General features: G+C 38.6%; 1 protein-coding gene across 1 annotated transcript in view; it reads left to right on the top strand.

The window, feature by feature from the left end:
- Window positions 1-854: 854 nt before the first annotated feature.
- The window catches only part of LRPPRC (leucine rich pentatricopeptide repeat containing), a 99,479-nt gene continuing 80,260 nt past the window's right edge, over window positions 855-20,073 (top strand). The window contains exons 1-7 of the mRNA XM_027555143.1: window positions 855-1,048; window positions 12,636-12,835; window positions 14,211-14,333; window positions 18,168-18,289; window positions 18,385-18,443; window positions 19,120-19,206; window positions 19,869-19,995. Coding sequence (XP_027410944.1) covers window positions 900-1,048; window positions 12,636-12,835; window positions 14,211-14,333; window positions 18,168-18,289; window positions 18,385-18,443; window positions 19,120-19,206; window positions 19,869-19,995 — 867 coding nt within the window. The 5' untranslated portion in view covers window positions 855-899. The remainder of the gene's footprint in view (window positions 1,049-12,635; window positions 12,836-14,210; window positions 14,334-18,167; window positions 18,290-18,384; window positions 18,444-19,119; window positions 19,207-19,868; window positions 19,996-20,073) is intronic.

The raw sequence follows: 20,073 nt of genomic DNA, 5'->3' as shown, positions 1-20,073 counted from the left end.
TGTGTTGGAAAATACATAACTTGACTGTCACCTAAGTGTTTTTACAAACTAAGATGGCATGATAGCATAGTACTGTTTTAAAAGAGTTGTTTGAGTGGATACCTCTGGGTAACTTGGAAACTTGTAACCAAAGTTTACATATACAATACACAAAATATCTTTAAGTTTATTTATGTGCGCAGGGGACCCTTCAAGGTCGTAAGGCTGGGGGACCCAGATTTGGCGCAGGACTCTTTTTTTTTTTTTTTTTCCTTCCAAAACTCAATTATACTGTGATCTTACCTCCGATGCTAGTGCATCTACTGAAGTAAGGGGCGGGTGGGAGTTGGGGAATATAATGCGTTCACTTCCAGCACAGTGCAAAGGTCCTTAACGTTTTCCCTTCCCACACTTGGAGCGTAAAGAACGTTTCTTTCGGTAGGCGTGGCAACCTGTGCTTGGAGCCGTAACAGACGGCCGCAAAATCCGCAGCGTGCGGAGAATTGTCCCACACTCCTGGATCGTCATAATCGGCCCTTCTGGAGAATTCCCGGGGTTTCTGGCTAGTTGGCCCAGCCGCAAGCCTTTGCGCTAACCTGGGCGGAGTCGACCTTTTCCGAGTCTACCAACTGAAACGTTTAGGGGTGGAAGGACTGAACATGCCGACATGAAGGAAATAGGACCGAAAGAGACGCCCCCTGAAATTATAAATCAAGCTATTTTATTATACAAATATCTCGTGGGGACGGTATGTCCTGGGAGAAGCAAGGTTTTCCATCTCCTGATTTATAACAACAGATGCTTCCCCCTACGTCTAGCCCGTCCAGTCGTTGGTCTCTTCCGCGCCGGGCAACCTACGGTCACGTGCCCCTCCTGTCCTTCTTGCTCGGCGTGCATCCTGCTTTGGGGACGACCGAGCCATGGCAGCTCTGCTGAGATCGGCCCGCTGGCTCCTCCGCGCCACAGCGGCCCCGTACCTCCCGCTTTCCCTTCGCCTCCTCGCGGGCGGCCCGGGCCGGCCTCACGCAGCCCTCTGTCTGCGCGCCGCTCGAGCCAGGCCTGTTGCCGGGTGAGTTCCCGGCCGCTTCCCCCGGCCTTCCTGTATGCAGATCGGCGGTACCCCCGGGTCCCTCCGGGGGCGAGGGCCGGGTCCTGCCTGTACTCTATCCACACCCTACTCCCGGCTCCTGGGCCTGGCGTCCCCGGGTCTCCTACCGCACTCCCCATCTCCGAGGGGCGGAGTTTGGGTGGCGGGCATGATCGCCTCCAGAAGGTCACGGGCATGGAATGCTTCCGGCATGGGTTATAACGTTTGCGTTTCGGATTTGGTCTGTTTGCTCTCGGGCTACGGACAGCCTAGGAAGCTGAGGGGGGCTTTGAAGGCTGCTGCCGGGGGTCAGGTGTTACTGCTTAATCATTGAGTAGGTTGGGTGCTGACCCACGTGCAAGCCGTATTGCACCACCTGGGACTTAGTTTTCGAGAGCTTTGTTTTTGGGAGGGAGGGTAGGTTGGGAATTCTGGGTGAGCTAGGGATAGCTTAAAGGTGGAAGTTTAATTATGACCCCTTAGGGGTTTTGCCTGCGTTTTGAGTGGTGTTCACCTCAGTGTTTACGGGGATGTGAGATGGTTTGGGAGTTTTCACGGTAGGCTCCGTGTCAGTGAATGAATGAGCGGACACGTTCTAGGCACTCCGTGGGAGCTGGGGGTGCAAAGGCAAGTAGAGTTCTCAGTGAGTGTCAAATTTGTGAATAAACACCCTCATGGATTGAGGTTTATCTGAAGGTTAGTTTGGTATAGACTTTGCCAAGGAGAGGATATGGAAGCTTGATGAAAGTGTTAACATGACTACTATTCTAATCACCTGAGGACGGTAGATGGGCACTGGGGTTTTATAATTGAAGCAAAACTGATTTTGAAAGACTAGTGTTTATATAAATAAAGGTACTTTGGGAGACAGCATAAGGACTAAGAGCTGAGGTTCTGGAGTAGGCCAGGGCTGGACTGCAGGCTGCTCTGTATTATGCCACTGGACAAGTTAACATTTACAGGCCTCAGTTTCCTGTGATTGCACGGATCTTTGTGAATCAGGTTGGAAACCAACTCTGTGTGTAGAATTGTATGGAGAAAATGCTTTATGATTTCTTACACATCTTTGAAATATAGTGCACTTCTAACTTGGAGCCTACCTGGATTTTCTCATTAGGCCTGAACAGTTAACCTTTAAAAGTTGTGCCTGCTTTCACAGAACTACATCTCTTGGCTTTCAACGAGGTACTTTTGAGAAAGTTATGACCATTATTTACATTTTTCTAGTTCTTAACATCCTCTTGAGACCAGAGGATGGTGGAGGTTACGGTTCATCTTCACTCTTGTAGTGGAGGAAAACAGTGGAGAGAACAGTCTAGTAACAAGGGTGTTGGTCTGGGCCTTTGTCAGACCTGGGATCCGTTTCCTTGCTGCATTACCTTACCTTAAAAAAAAGAAAATCCAGAATCCAGACCCTGTCAGTGTAAGCTGGAGTTCAACCACTGGACCACCAGGGAATTCCTTTACCAACCTTTTCTGATCCTCAGTTCATTGTTTGTAGAGGTAACAAGGCCTTTTCCCCCTTCTTTGTAAAACTCATTTCTTGCCATTCAGGACTCAACTTTAAGAGAAGACTCAACACTCAGTCTAAAAAATGACTATTTTAGTTTATCACAGCGTGTCTCACTTGTCTGATTTTATCTGCTTGCTGTTTATTTCCTTAGTAGGAAGTGAGTTGCAGAAGAGCAGAACTCAGTCTTGTTCACCACTTTGTGCTCAGCTCATAGCAAGCCACTAAAGAAGTATTTGTTTTCTTGTTCTCTTGGACTTAGAATACTTCTATACAGTTTCCAACCCACAGCCTGTAAGCATGCTCACCTTTTTCCTACCTGAAAAACAAAACCTTTCCTGAAACTAGACTTAACCTCTCATGCTTCCCAATCTCTCCTTCCTGTCTGTACTCCTCTTTCATTTGCTAACTTCGAATTCACTCTTTGACTCACGGTAGTCGCACCACTAGGAAAAGTTGTCATCACTTTATTTAACTTTATTATGTGTATTTAAATTTTAGAATTTGTGTGCCTTGAGGAACAGTTGCAAAATATAGGGTAGGGGGAGGCAGTAAATTAAATATCACCCTTAATTCTATCACCCACAAAGAACCATTGGGATATGTGGGTGTATATATCTTTTGAAATTAGATGTATGTGAGATATAAGATTATTTCATCGAATTTTTCAAAGGGACTTCTTAACCAGATCCTCTCTAAGGCCTCGACCTCTGGCATTAGTCTCCCATTTTCCCCTTAATGAAATCCCCACCCCCCCCTTTTTTTTTTGATAAAAATTGATGACACCTCTCTTCCTTGATTTTTTTTTCTCTTTAAATTTTTTCTCACTTGCTTTGCTGTATCCTTTTTCCTCTGTTCATATCTTAAATGCTGATGGCCTTGAGTGGGGAGGGGAGCATTGAGGGATGGAGGGATTTGTCCTTAGTCCTTTGGTTTTCTCATTTTTTTTTTCATTCCCTTGGGTGACTTCTTCCACTTTTATTGCATCAGGCCATACTTCCCTACCTGGTGATGTTAACAGTTCCTCTCCTGGGTATGGACTGCCACTAGGTACCTCCAACCGGTTGAACTATAGGTACTTCAAACCCATACATCTCAAACTGGATTCATCACTTTACACCAGAAACTAATACACCCTTGTAAGTCAACTGTATTTCAATTTAGAAAATTTAAAAAAAAGTATATCAAACTGGATTCATCTTTCCTATTGTATCTGTTCCTCTTATGTTTTCCTGTTTTAGTGAACTTTGCTATTTCTATCAGTTTTCTAAAAGATTTTTCATTCATGTTTCCTTGACACCTCCCTGTCCCCGCCTCTTCTGCTGCTGCTAAGTCGCTTCAGTCATGTCCAACTCTGTGCGGCCCCATAGACGGCAGCCCACCAGGCTCCCCCGTCCCTGGGATTCTCCAGGCAAGAACACTGGAGTGGGTTGCCATTTCCTTCTCCAATGCATGAAAATGAAAAGTGAAAGTGAAGTCTCTCAGTCGTGTCTGACTCTTCGCATCCCCATGGACTGCAGGCTACCAGGCTCCTCCGCCCATGGGGTTTTCCAGGCAAGAGTACTGGAGTGGGGTGCCATCGCCTTCTCCAGTCTCCACCTCTACCCCTGTGTGTTGATTGCAGAAATGATGATGTTCTATTAGATCTGCTTCATTTGGAATAAGTCCCCGCCTTCTCCCCACATTATTCTGTAGTTCCCGTGATAATTTGATCATGTCATTGTCCTGCTTAAAATAGGACACGGTGGTGGCTCCCTGGTGGTGGTTCCAGGGTAAGGTGCTTCGTGATCTGGAGATGCCTGTGGAGCTGCCCTTCTTGTGAGTTCATTCCCATGCCATCCAGACTCTGCTTCAAAGTCCTTGACAGCAGGGCTTCTGAAACTCAAATGAATGCAGGAATTCTCGGGGGGTCTTGTGAAAATGTGGATTCTGGTTTTGTAGGTATAGATAGGCAGGAGACAGATTCTGCATTTGTAACAAGCCCCCGGATGATAAAGGTGCTGCTGGCCTGGGAACCAGCAAGGCTTTGATGGGCCACGTTCCACCTCTCTGCCTCTGATGGTGATTTCACTCTTGAAATATGTCTCCTCTGTTAAATCTCTGTTGCTGGCTTCTCACTATTGACCACTCCCTTGTGCGGAATTACTAAAGCATCAGTTAACACTGTTGGGTTTGTACCCACTAGCATTGCAGACTTCATTGTAAGCTCCTTGAAAGCAGGGGCTTTGTCTTTTTTTTTTTGTCTTGCTCTTTTTGTTTCCCCTGGTGTCTTTAACTTTGTGGCATATCGTAGATGTCAAATGTTTGTTGAGTAAATCAATGAAAATCTTAGACATTGAGGAAGGAATGTTTGTGAGAGGCAGAGGAGTTTGAAGGGGTACTCCCATTCATGTAATCCATTGGATCGCCACAAATTCACCTTGATCTTGATTTCCAGGAAAGTCTGAGAAGGACAGATGAGGATTATTGAGTGAAATTATAGAATTTATTCATCAGTCCTTATGTGCTTATCAGAGGAAGGGTAAGCTTTGAGCTAAATCAGTTTGGGTGGCAGATCTGAATTGAGCATTGTCTTAAGGGTGAAGAGCACATATTGCCTTACGACAGACTGTTGTGACTTCTAAAATCGAAAGGAAAGAAAGGTTTTCCTTCTTTACCTCTCATTAAAAAAAACTGTTTCAGCAAATGTCAAAAGTCTGTCTCGGTTCCTTGGAGTTGCGATTCAGCCTCTACTCCTTTTATCAGTTAAAGAGGACAATGGTAGGCATGTGTGGCTTATTATATTGATATATGTGCTGTCCATAAGAGAGGAATGTAATAATGTGGCATTTCAGAGACAAGAGAGTCATGTTTGAAATGTTTGCAATATGTTTGGTGAGAGTCATTTGTTTGGTGGTAGGGTATTGCTCATGTTTAAGAGGACACTGGTAATGAGTAGTCAGTGTTAACAGAGGAAGAAATTGGGAGGTTGTACTTTTATCCTCTATGTCTCTGTCGGGTGGGATGTAATGGAAGTTGACACTGCAAAGGCCAGTCAGTTGATTAGAAAGTTGGTTGGAAGCCATTGGAGGGTTTTGAGAGGTACAGGTCTTGACAGTTTCCATAGACTCTGGGAGAGATAGGGACTGGGAATGGATAGACCAGTGAGGAACAATGTTTATACTGCAGATCAGGGTTAATGGGGCCTCAACTAGGTGGTGCAGAACTGAAGAGAAGATAGATTTCTTTTCTGAGAGAACAGGAGCTTGGCAAGGATGTTAGGAAGAATCGAGTTGGAGATGAGGTAAAGGATAATACCTTTGGTGTAGACCTTTACCGTTGTCAAGTTGTGTGTGTGTGACTATATCACATATGCATTTTATCTTCTGTGCTTTGTTCTATTACAAATTAGGAAACTGCGGCTTAGAAGGGTGAAGAAATTTATCTAGAATCTCCACAGCTGGGATTCATCCCCAGATGCTGTGATTCTCAGTTCCCACATGTTCTGAATATGTTGTGGTTTAGGTACTGAAGGGATTGCTTATGGACATAAAAAGATTTTTTTTAAGGCAATGCCTAATACATTATAAATTGAGGAATTAAAGGCGATCACAAGAAAGTAAGCACATGATAAGATCTCAGAATGTAAACTCTGGAGTAAATATGGAGAATAATCTATCCCACTCTGCTATAGATTCTGCAGAGTATCTTGCTCCACATCACATCGTAGGTCCCAGCCTGGTTGACTGATTTATCACTTCCTATCAAAGCTGAGACAAAGGAGACCTGCCTCTGGACTGGAGGAGCCAGAGATGGAGGGGACATCTGAGTAGGTGGATAGGAATGCCATTGGCATTTCAAGCCAGGAGACTGTTATCAAGTGTAGAAGGGCTGCAAGTGACTTTTTTATTCTAAAATTCTGTTACTTACCATAAAACAAAGCAGTGTTTGGGGGAACAGCTTAACTGGGCAAGACTTTCTGGAGAAATGAGGTCTTGCAAAATTCAGGGAGAAAATAGTGCAGGGAAAAAGTTCATTGTGACAGCTTTACAAAAGATTTTTTTAAAAGATCAGTCAGATAAATTGAGTTGTTGTTCAGTCACTAAATTGTGTCCGACTCTTTTTGACCGCATGAACTGCAGCACGCCAGGCCTCCCTGTCCTTCATTATTGTCCAGAGCTTGCTCAAACTCATGTTCATCGAGTCGGTGATGCCATCCAACCATCTCATCCTCTGTTGTCCTCTTCTCCTGCCTTCAGTCTTTCCCAGCATCAAGGTCTTTTCTGATAAGTCTGCTCTTCACATCAGATGGCCAAAGTATTGGAGCTTCACTTCAGCATCGGTCCTTCCAGTGAACATTCAGGGTTGATTTCCTTTAGGATTGACTGGTTTGATCTCCTTGCTATAACTTAATTTTGTTTTCAGCAAGAATATTAGAAAAATAAAGAGCTTGATGCAATAGTTATTTCAGAATACTTACTTAAGTAAATAAAGCTGCAGAATTAGGTCTTTGTCTACTTGGTATCCAAAAACATTGGATACCAATGGAACATTCTGTTAACAGAAGTGCAACATTTTGGGAAACATTGCGTTAATTTTGTCTTTTTACATTGATTCCTGTTTGGTAAATGCTATTATCTCTGAAATTTTACAGGCTTAGAGTTGTGATAACTTGGTCAAAGTTACACATCTTAGAATTCAGAGCCTGAATTCAGGTCAGTCTGCAGGACTCAAGCCCATGCTCTTAAAGCTGGTGTTTCTACTATGCCATGAAGCCTTCTGTTTTTGTCTCTAAAATTGATACATAATAGGCAGAGGATAAATTAAGTCTCTCTAGACTTGACTTTCACTTTTCACTTTCATGCTTTGGAGAAGGAAATGGCAACCCACTCCAGTGTTCTTGCCTGGAGAATCCCGGGGATGGGGGAGCCTGGTTGGCTGCCATCTGTGGGGTCGCACAGAGTTGGACACGACTGAAGTGACTTAGCAGCAGCAGCAGGGTACTTTTATTAATACCTGAATTTTTCTCTCTTACATGGGAGTGAAAATTAACAAATTGTACTGGCAAGACTTGTTGCCTGGAATATGTAGCGAAATTAGATGGGGGTGTCAGTGGTATGTGCTTCTTTCCCATCTCCACTGCCCACCCTAAGTTTCTGTCCGTCTCTCACCTGGACTACTGTAACAGCATCCTAAAATGGTATCTGTTTATTCTTATTGCCCTCTAATTTATTCTCCACCACAGCTAGACTGATCTTTTCAAAACAGACGTAGATCATACTACAACCCCTGTATCAGAACCCTAAAAACCTTCAGTAGAGTTCTGATACAGTTTTGTACTTGAGATGACATCTGTACCTAGAATAAAATCCAGACCCCTTACTTTCACAGTCCTCCATGTCTAGCCCAGCCTGCCTCTCCAGTATCATTCCATCTATTGTTCACTTGCTTGGTCTGCCGACTGTTCTAATTTGCTGAGAATACTCATCTTCCATGTCTAGATCAGCCTTCCTCTCCAGTATCATTCCATCTGTTGTTGACTTGCTTGGTCTATCTACTACTCTCGTTTGCTGAGAATACTCATCCTCTGCTGTCTGTATGGCTGTTTTTTTTTCATCCTTAGTTTAGAAATTTGAGTGTCATCTTGGTACATTTAATCCAAAGTAGAACTGTGCTATTATTCTTTCTTGAAAGTCCCTTGTTTACTTCATTAGTAGAACTTAACATGACTGGTGAGTTTTGTTTGTTTTTTTTCAAATTTAATTGATTATCAGGTTTATTAATACTTACTTGGCTTCCCTGGTGGCTCAGACGATAAAGAATCCGTCTGCAATCAGGAGACCAGGATTCGATTCCTGTCCACACAAAACCCGCACACAAATGTTTACAGTAGCTTTGTTCGTGAAAGTGGAAGTTGTGCCCAACCCTGGGACCCCATGGACTGTAGCCGGCCAGGGTTCTCTGTCCTTGGGATTTTCCAGGCAAGAATACTGGAGTTGGGTAGCCATTCCGTTCTCAAGGGGATCTTCCCGATCCAGGGATCAAACCCTGGTCTCCTGCATTGCAGGCAGATTCTTTACTGTCTGAACCACCAGGGAAGCCCAATATAGTGGCCCCAAATTGAAAGCAACTTAATGTGTCCTTCTGTAGGTGAACTGAGAACAAATGGTGGTATAGCCGTACAAGGAAATGTTACTCAACGCTAAAAAGAAATGAACTATCAAGCCATGAAAACACACAGAGGAATCTTAAATGTATGTTGCTAGGTGAAAGAAGCCAATCTGGAAAAGACTATCCACATTTCAGAAAAGGCAAAACAGGACCAGTGAAAAGTGGTTGCTTGCTTGTTCAGGAGGAGGGGGAGAGAAGGAGCAGGTTAGACACAGGGCATTTGTAATGCAGTGGAACTGTTTTGTGGTTCTGTAATGCATGTCATGTCATTGTCAAAACCCAGAGCATGGATATGTACACACACAGAGTGAACCCTGTTGTAAACTATTGGTCATCATTTGTAACAAATACATCACACGAATACAGAATGCTGATAGAGGAAATCGGGTCAAGGGGAAAAAGGATATAATATATGGTAACTCTGTACTTTCTGAACAGTTTTTCTGTGAACTTAAAAATGCTGTGAAAAAGTAAGATATTTTAAAAAGTGACAGGCTTAATAGGGGAGTCCAATGGAAGCCTATATATAATAGGCTAATAGTAATCAGTCTAATAATAATCTAGCCCTTGTACGTTTTTGAAATATGGTTGCTCAACTATAAAATCATTGTTTTTGCACTAAAGGGTCAAAAATCACTAGCAGCAATTAGTAAAAAACAAAGGCAAAAAAAAAAAAAAAAAAACAACAACCTGAGAAAAATTACTTTTTAAGTGCCAGATTTTGTCAGAAAATTCAGTGGTAACCTGGATGTTAGTAGTGAGTGCTGGAGTCTCAGGAGGAACCTGAGAAGTTTTAACTTAAAAAATATAAAGGAGCCATATATGACATGAGTGGCATGATGAAATGCTTTTCCCTTATGTGTTTATGTCACTGGGTCATCAGGATTTGGAGCAGGGCATTTCAGCTGGTGCAGGCCAGAGGTGTAGGTTCCTGCCTTGCCGTGGACCCACCTTAATCCCTGCACGTGTTCTTTCCTTTCTGTTACAACATACCTGTTGTTCTAGACTGCATGCGTGCCCAGTTGCACAGTCATGTCTGACTGTTTGTGACCCCATGATGGACTGCCAGGCTTCTCTCTCCATGGAATTTTCCAGGCAAGAATACTGGAGTGGGTTACCATTTCCTCCTCCAGGGGATCTTCCCAGCCCAGGGATCGAACCCGTGTCTCTTGCATCTTCTGCATTGCATACAGGTTCGTTACCACTGCACCACCTTGGAAGCCCTAGCTACAGAATTCTTTTTCTTTCAGGGTGTGTTCAAGTGAATTTGAAAATAAATTGTGACTCAAATAAAAAAAGATAGAAAACGCAGTCCTACGAGGAAACACTGGAGAATCCTTTTGAATAATGAAGAATCCTTTGGTTTAAATATGTAACCCTTCTCCTCAGTTTATTTTATAGTAGAGTCATATTTTGACTTAACTAAATACAGCTAAACACACTTACACGTGAAAGAGATTTGACAGCGTTAAAGATTTGTGAGAAAAAAAATAGCTTTAGAATGTTCAGTCTGCTGTGCTGGTTTATTAACATCTCTGTTTTCTGCCTGAATTTTGTTTGTTTGATGTTACATGTTAAAACTGCATTTTGAGTAGAGATTTTATTTTTATGCTCCTCAACAGTTATCAGATTTGGGTTGTATAAAAAAAAATTGACAAATACTACACTTCACTACAATTTTTAAGAACTGTCTATTTTTATTTATTTGGCTGCTCCAGGTCTTAGTTGCAGCACTCTGGGTCTTTAACTGTGGCATGTGGGATCTAGATCCCTGACCAGGGATCGAACCCAGGCTCCCTGCCTTGGGAGCACGGAGTGTTAGCCACTGGACCACCAGGGAAAGCCCCGATTTTTAAAAGATTTATTTTTATTTATTTGGCTACTTGGGGCACACAGACAGGGTCTTCGATCTTAGTTGCAGCATGTGGGATCTAGTTTCCCTGACCAGGGAACGAACCCATGTTCCCTGCTTTGGGAACACAGAGTCTTAGCCACTGAACCACCAAGGAAGTCCCTTCACTATGATTTTGAAATCTCTTATTTAGCTTTCATTGGTGAGCAGTATTTTACACTCACCTGAACCTGACACATTGTTCTGGGTGATTTAAAATATTTTGTGTTTGCCTGACTAACATGGGGATAGGTTATTAATAACTGATCTCATAGATAAAACAGCCAATAAAACTTTTGAAAGTAAGGGATAAATATATGTAGCAATATGTAGCAGTGTATCTTCTGTGGTTCATAGGTAAAAATCTAGTATTAATACAGTTCATTTAACTAACTTTAATCAATTAGCCATCTACAAGTGCTGATCATTAGATTTCCTAATTAAGCAAGATGACATTGTTTTTAGTTAGTTTTCTGATTTTTTCCGTTGTTTTCCAGTCTGCTGTTTTACATTGGTGGAATCATTGATGGCCAGAGTGGTTGTGTCTTGTCCCGGGTCCCAGTGGTAGAATTTCTAGTTGGGTATCGATTACTGCCTGTGTTATGCATAAACTTGTGAAACTACTGGTGTTACTTTCTTTAACATTATGTAACATTAAGTTTTGTGATTGGTTTTTCAGGTTAATAACATAAGAAGTGAACAATTTTATTTTTAAACTCATGAGTATGTATTTACTTTGGTAATTGATTGTTCAGTTCAGTTGCTCAGTCGTGTCTGACTCTTTGCAACCCCATGGACCGGAGCACACCAAGCTTCCCTGTCCATCACCAACTCCCAGAGCTTGCTCAAACTCATGTCCATTGAGTTGGTGATGCCATCCAACCATCTCATCCTCTAATTGACTGTGGTAAAAAAAAAAAAAAAAAAATGTGACATGTTAAAAAAAACTTGATTGTTATCGTAAGGGCTTTCTTGAATTAACAAGTAGAGTGTTTTTTGATGTATGGCAAAACCAATACAATAATGTAATTAGCCTCTAATTAAAATAAATACATTTAAATTAAAAAAATAAGTAGAGTGTTTTTACATTATTACTTAGTTAATATTTGCTTAGTGTGTATTCTTTAGTTACACTTACTGACTACTTCTGAAAAGTCTAAGATATTTGGGGGTAAATGTGTAAATCTCTGCAAATTAGATGATTTTATGTGAGATTTGACTGTATGGGAAGCTCTCATTCAAAGATACATGACAGGGCTTCCTTCACACATAAGGATTATTTCTGTTTCATGTTTGTAAGTCAGGTACAGCCTGTGTTTCTACAGTGTGAAATGCCTCTGATTTCATGTTTTGGCCTGCATGTTGGACCTGCTTTATTAAAATAAATGGTTTAAGGGTTGTTTGCTTTTTGTAAACCCATACGCTAGTCTGGCCTTAATTTATTAACTTTTTTTTTTTTTTACTTAAATGTTTTAGATTTATTTAGACAGATGGGGAATACTTTTGTCATTAATGATAAAAAACTACATACTTTTATCTTGGAAATGGGTCTTATTAATAATTCAGTATCTGCACCTAGAAAATGTTCAGAGTGCTTTAGAATTCTTCAGAATTTTAGGTATATTTTAGATCTCTTGTTCATTTGTAGAGGTTAGAAGAGCTTTGTAGCATAATCTTCATTTTTCTTCATTAACTTGGTTTTGGATAAGGGAGATTTAAAAACATACCATATTGTCTTAGTTTGAGATGATTCCATGTGGGAGGTTATCAAGAGACATTGTCAGACAGTTATTCAAGAGGTTACTTTGTATACAATTTATGTGCTTGTGATTTTATTTAAAGCAAAGGTCAAAACTTTCTTCCCTACCAATTTATACTTCTGGACATTTTTGCTATTATGCTATGAATTTAGGTATTTAGTAACTAATAAAAAAGCTTTGTATAAATTTTACTCACAAAGATGACCTATGTGGATAGTAGTTGACATAGTTTATTACTAATTGTGTTTCATTTTGTAGAGGTCTACTGAGCCAAGCTAGGCTACATTCCATTGCTGCTGAAAAAAAGAATGATCTTCAGGAGGAGCCCACCTCTTCTCATAGAAGGAATGCCAGCCAATTTGATTGGGCTTTAATGAGGCTAGATAATTCTGTCCGAAGAACTGGCCGCATCCCTAAGACTCTTCTACAAAAAGTCTTTGATAACACCTGTCATTCAGGTATTTCAAGATTTTTTTTTTTTTTGGCGTCCCTGGGTGGGCTCGAATATTTCAAGATTATCTATTCAAAAAGTTGAACTTAAATTCTGGTTTGATGGTAAGCTCATTACAGAGCACATTATTTGGTACTTTAAATTTTGTCATTTTCTATTTGTGATTTTGTTATGGTTGTGATTTTTTTTTCCCCCCCCAACTCAACAGAGCAAAGTTTTGAGTGAAACATTTTGTTTTGCATGTTTATTTCAAAATCAGCAAATAAAAATTGTCTTTTCCCACAGTTTATAAAAGAATCACTTTCAGTGGTAAATTTTCTTGGAAGATACTAGTTTTTATCTTCTCTTGCATAGTGTCTGCTTTCCCTAAGATGGTCACATATGAAAATATTCAGAAAGACTGAAGACTGATAATCATTATTTCACTTTCATTTTCACTTAGCTGTTAACATTCGAGTCACTTATGTAACTTTGATAATACGATAGAAACTTACAGGCCCTCAGCCCCCCTCCCACCCACCCCCGAAAAAAAACCTGACCACACAGGCTCACACAAAATCCTGCATGCAAGCCACACGTATAATTTTGTGTATAGTTTTGAGACCGTTCACCAGCTTTCTAAAGCTCATCCATGATTTCAGTCACATTAAGAAGCTATAGAATCTAATGATGAGGAATACCAAAGAAGTATCAGTAATAACTGGCATTTAAAGACAGTTTTTATCATTTTCTGCCTTTGATTTATTGAGTTACATGGATATCACAGCAGTCAATTTTAGAACATTTCTATCACCCCCAAAATAAACCTCCACACCGCTAAACATCAGCCCTCAAACCCGCATCCCTTCTAGCCCTAGACAGCCGCTAGCGTACTTTCTTAAAGGTTTGCTTATTCTGGATACTTTATATGAACAGAATTTTGGCAATAAGTGGTTTATTTTTGTTTTGAAATCAGCTTTCAGGGACATGTGGCTTAAGGGAGAAGGAAGTTAGTGTTTGTAAGGGATTGTAAACCTAAATTGAATATTCATGGATTTTAATTGGGCTGCTTTGTACTATTTGCATAAGATACTGAGAACCGTAGCCTTTCAGTTGCAAGAAGTAGTGCATATAAATTAGCTCCTTTGTATTTATGTACTCTGTAGTCTTACAGATTGTATAGATCTCTAACCTTAGCTTCCCTAAGCAGACCAATTTTTAAAACTTTTACTAACATTTTAAATGATACCTGATGATTGAGATAGGATTTTTCTGATTAGGACCCTTTTAATATTATCTTTAGTGAGGCAGGACATTTTTAAGTATTTACAGATTTCAGTTTAGGTTTATCTGTATGATACTGGGTATGGTGTTAAACATTAACCATCAACCTGTTTTCATAGGTAGCCCGGGTGGTAATCAAGCCTTGCTACTACTGCGCAGCTGTGGGTCTCTCTTGCCTGAACTAAAGCTCTCTGAGAGAACAGAATTTGCTCATAAGATATGGGATGAACTTCAGAAATTGGGTATGATTGTTTGAATATATGATGTGTATAAAGGGTGTGGATATTTTTTTCTTGTAGTAAAAAAAGAATTTCTGTGCATAAATGTCATTCAGTTTTATGAAGGGGTTTACTTGATTCATATTTTTCTTGTGTGATACGACTTATTTGGTGAGTTATAGTGACATCTAGGGGCATTAAGAATAAAGTAATTTTTTATAACAAGTAATACTTTACAGGTAAGTTAAAAAGAACAAAATAGAAAGACATTTGGTCTGTCAAAGATACAAATGCACATACTGTTTGACCAAGTAGTTCTGTTTGTTAAAATTTATTGACATATCAAGCATTTCAGTGTTTTAATATGTTTTATTTTTTAAAAATGTCTTTTGAGGTATACTTGATTTACAAGTTATTTTAACTTCAGGTATACAACATAGACCATTTGTTAGAATTTAGATAGATATACTCACATGTGCAAAAGGATATTCTTCATTGTAGCTTGTTTGCAATGGTAAGAATTTGGAACCAACTCTAATGTCCCTCACTAGGGGCACTGGTTAAATAAATTAGAGTGTCTATAAAATGGAATATGGTGCAACCATTAAAAAAAAATGGAGTTCTTCATATACTAATGTGGTGTGTTCTCCAAAATATAGTTAAAAATTAAGATGAAGAAGAGGATGTATAGTTGGCTACCATTCTGAAGAAAAATGTTTATATGTGTCTGTGCATATGATAAAATGTTTCTGGAAGGGTAGTATACACTAGCTATAATTTTTACTCTACTTTTTTCTTTTAAAATTAAACTATAGTTGATTACTCTGGCTTCCCAGGTGGCTCAGTGGTAAAGAATCCGCCTGGCAATTAGGAGACCTGGATTTGATCCCTGAGTGGGAATGATCCCCTGGAGGAGGAAATGGCCACCTACTCCAGTATTCTTGCCTGGGAATTCCAATATCTTTTTATACGTTTTCAATTTGGGACTGTGAACATAGTACCTATTCAAAAAATAAAATCGTGTAAAAGATAATTTGATAAAATTCAATGTTCATTCCTGATTTAAGAAAATCTTCACGAACTATATATGTCTATATGTCAGTCACATAATTTAAAGACGCATGTTGAACTAGAAGTACTTGTGAGAATGGGTTATATTCTCAAATAGAAAAGAGCCCTTACACAGTAGTACGACATTTAATACCTCAATAGAAAGACATGTAGTGTTTTCTAATTGAACTTCTCACAAATACCTTTGCTCTACACCGTATATCCTTTGTGAGACTAAAATTCATAGTATCTTCTTCTCTTTGCCAGTAGACCAGTGCTTTGAACTCACTATACTTGTTAAGTAGTTGTTGAATTAACATTGTTAGAAACCTGGTAGGCTGCACCTGTGACTTGTTCGCAGACTTTTAAAGCTGTAAAAGTCTTGTCACACAGCATGTGGCATCTTAGTTCCTCGACCAGGGATAGAGCCTACGCCCGTTGCCTTGAAATACGGCGTCTTAACCACTGCATCACCAGGGAAGTCCCAAGCTATAAGAGACTTTTTTTTAGCTTAGATAACATATCCAAACTTACAAAACGAGCTGTGAAAGAGCTGAGACTGGAACTGAGTTTTCCAGAGTACAGGGGATTCTGGAGGAAACACTGGAAATGGTAGGCTCTCATTTCAGTGTTGCCACATGTTAAATTTTTAAAAATAGAATTACTTCTGGTGTATTCTTGGCCCCATTCTGATAATATATGTCTCCTTAAGTTTTTTTGTTCAAGTCGTTTCATCTCTTTTGGAGTGTTCTTTGTTTCTTACCCTTGAAAGCAATCCATTTTTCAAGCTATAATTTAAATCCCTCCAATATAGACTTTTACTTGCAGTCCCAATGTGTATCTCATCGGTTGCCTGCATTAGAGTTGTCAGTTTGTCTTTTTAATATTAATAGATACTCTTCTCTAGGCAGCTGATGATCTTATTCATATTTGAATCTTCATCATGAACCTTCCAGTGTTTTGCATATGTTGGGTACTAAAGTAATAGTAATTGAAATTGTGGAAAATGAACTTCAAAAAAATTTAAATTCTACTTCATTAAATAGTGAGACTTTAGCATGGTTCAGTTTTGAAAGGCTCAGTAAAGTTTATTGTGAAAGGCTTGGACTGGTGTTCCCCAGACACCCAGGTCCACTCTCGTCAGTCAGTCAAGTCTTAACTTAAAAAAAATTCTCTAAGATAATAATCACATTTTGGAAAAGGATAGATGTAATTTTTTTTTTAAATAAAACTGTTTTCTTACAAAGCCTATTAATTTATTTGAAACTGCAAAAAACTTTGACTACTAGAGCTCTGATTTAGAGACAAAGGTAGGGATAAAAACTGCTCTGCACAAAAAAGCACAAACATGTTTTTTAGTATTAGGGCAGGTCCACATTTAATATAATTACATAATCTTGATGAAGGGAGCTATATAATGACATCTTCAAGTCTCTATGTTTTTCTTGAACAGTAGAATGCCAAACTAATAAGCATAACTGCACATAAAAGGCTTGTGAAATGACAGAAAAGTGTCAGACCTTTACTGTGGGCAAGCACAAGGTAATACATGGAGGAGAAAATAATTGTCCAGATTACACCAATGGATGAGTGAGTGCTAATCTAGCAAGAAACCTGGCTTCTATCTAAAATAGTAATGTTTTAGAATATTCTTTTGAGTTTGAACAAAGTAAGTTGATGATAATTTGTAAAATTATTACATAATGAGATTGAACAAGAACATGATATTGTAACATTAAAAGTAATGGACAGTACAGCCAGAGCCATGAGATAGTATTAAAGGTATACAGGTATATGGTAAGATACATAAGGACAAGCTGTTTTATAGCTTTTTATTGTTAAAGTAGGATGCTTTAGGATGATGTCCCTAAACTTTGAGTTTTTAATGTAAATTTTAGACAGTTAAAGACTTTCTCAATTCACTCTATGAAAGATAACAGTATTTATTTTTTTAAAAAATTCTCTTGGAGAAATGACCCATGAAATTAACTAGACGTAATAGTAAGTATGCGGATAACATTTTTAATGAAATTCACAGAAATATTTTTGTCATCTGCAGAACTATGTTATTGTGACAGAAATAAAGAAATGAAACCTAGTAGAGTTTTGTCGGAGAAGGTGATGGCACCTACTCCAGTACTCTTGCCTGGAAAATCCCATGGACGGAGGAGCCTGGTGGGCTGCAGTCCATGGGGTCACGAAGAGTCAGACACTTACTGAGCGACTTCACTTTCACTTTTCACTTTCATGCATTGGAGAAGGAAATGGCAACCCACTCCAGTGTTCTTGCCTGGAGAATCCCAGGGACGGCGGGGCCTGGCGGGCTACCGTCTGTGGGATCGCAGAGTCGGACACAACTGAAGCGACTTAGCAGCAGAGTTACGTTAACTTTTATCTTGACCATAAAATCTTCCTGAAAAACCACAGTAGATGTCACTTACCTGGATTTTGAGCAGTATTTTCAGCTTTTCCAACCTACTAGAGGAACTATTTTTTCTAGAGGAAAATTAGAGGAAAATGCGCACTAGAGGAAGCAATTTCTGATTGGAAGGGAATACTATGCTTCATAAGTAAGAGGCCTTTTAATACTTGAATAGATGGTTGCATGTAACTGTCCCTTAATTCAATAGTTACTCTTGTATACTTAGTTTGCTCTGTTCTGACAGGATTTCTACATGGATGGGTCTAAATATGGGGTAAAATTCTGAATTGATCATTTTACCCTTTTTGTTACATTTAAGTGCACATATTTTAGTTGTGATAAAGGGTATGACTTTTCTAAAAATTTTATATAAATTTCACTTGTAGGTACTGTGTATGATGTAAGTCACTATAATGCTTTGCTTAAAGTCTACCTTCAAAATGAGCATAAATTTTCACCAACTGACTTCTTGGCAAAAATGGAAAAAGGAAACGTTCAACCAAATCGAGTAAGTACAGATGTGTTTATTGGTCATATCAACTTTTGTTTTTAACCAAGAAAAAAAATTATTAAAAAGTATTTACTGGCCCATTTCTTTGACAGGTGACATACCAAAGGTTGATTGCTGCTTACTGTAATATGGGAGATATTGAAGGTGCCAGGTATGTAGTTTTATAAATGTATGTTTAAGCAAACAAATATGTACATCTTGTAGATCTAGAATATAGTCATTTTTTTTTTTTAATTAGAAAATTATTTTAGAAGGATTTTAGCCTAGCGAATTTGGTCATATGACTTAGATAAAATACTAAATTGTGTAAAAGGGGAAAGATAATTAATTGAAGATTACTATTTTAATTAAAAGTATAATTTACTGGAGCAGAAATTTAAAATTGTTGGGTTAAAAGCTGGTTTTACTTTTTTTGTTCGTTAAATTGCTGTTTCCAAAAACAAATGTTGGTAACCATTTACATTGTATTCATTTATAAAACTGATAATATTCTCTTTATTTCACACGTTTTATGTAAAATCAGTTGTGACATTGTTCATGGATAGTTTATTCCTACTTTTGGATGGAGGGTTTAGGAAATAAGGAATAAATTGAAATGTACAATCTCATTTTTAATGAAATGAATCTTGTTAAACTTTATGCTTTTTGAAGCTTAATTAGTAGTACAGAAGAAACAATCAGATTTTTAAAATTTACCCTCTATCTTTAACAAATGTACTTGAAAACTATTGATACAACTTCAGGGAGTGGGCTTTTTGTGTGCACATATTGTAAAAAGTGTTTTTCATGTATTTCCAAGAAGTATTTTTATTTCTCTTTTGTTGCAGCACGATTCTTGGATTTATGAAAACTAAGGATCTTCCAGTCACAGAGGCAGTATTCAGTGCTCTTGTCACGGGGCATGCAAGATCTGGGTAATGCTCAGCCTAGGGATTTACTCTCAAGTGAGGTTTAATTTATAGGAAGCTATTGTAGAAAATTCTTAAAACTATGTTTAACTCTAAAAAAACTCTTTTGAGTCTATGTGGTAGAATATGCACATCTTAATATAAGTTATTCTTAAATTATCTGTTTGATTAAATTTTTATTTGAAGGTTTTCAGTTTTAAAAACTGAACTTGATCCAAAGTAACTGATTTTGTAAAGTTTATTAACTGTTTTGCTAGTGCCCTAGAAAATATTTTTATTTTTGAAGAATATTTTACTAAATGTTATTCTTTCCTAAAAAGATAGATTTGAGTCATAACATACCCAATGGAAGAGGGCACATTCTTTAATGTCTGTAATTATTGTATAATTTGGTTTTGGAAAAGTTAGCTATAAAAATTTGAGATGTTAAGGATCCTTATTATTTTGGAAACCTATTGCTAGTTTAATATGTGTTTTTAATACATGTTAATACATACACATTTTTATAATATATATCTAATATGTATTTTTCCTTTTCTGATGTTATGATTCTAAATGTTTGTACTTAAGAATTTTTAATAAGCAGAGGTAATATATTCTAGATTAAATGATATGACATTTGGCAGTATTATAGTAATCTGTTTTATTTTCTTTGAATTAATGTACAGAGATATGGAGAATGCAGAAAATATTCTCACAGTAATGAAAGAGGCTGGAATTGAGCCTGGTCCAGACACATACCTAGCACTATTGAATGCATATGCCGAGAAGGGTGATATTGACCATGTTAAACAGGTGTGACTTACATAAATAAACATACTTTTAAATCATTTGTATAAACTCTTGAATTTTGCGTGATATGGAAAAGTATAG

This window comes from Bos indicus x Bos taurus, chromosome 11 (assembly GCF_003369695.1).
Source record: "Bos indicus x Bos taurus breed Angus x Brahman F1 hybrid chromosome 11, Bos_hybrid_MaternalHap_v2.0, whole genome shotgun sequence".
NCBI classification, from domain to species: Eukaryota; Metazoa; Chordata; class Mammalia; order Artiodactyla; family Bovidae; genus Bos; species Bos indicus x Bos taurus.
The sequence above is the reverse complement of the archived record's forward strand: the minus strand, read 5'-3'. Positions and strand labels throughout refer to the sequence as shown.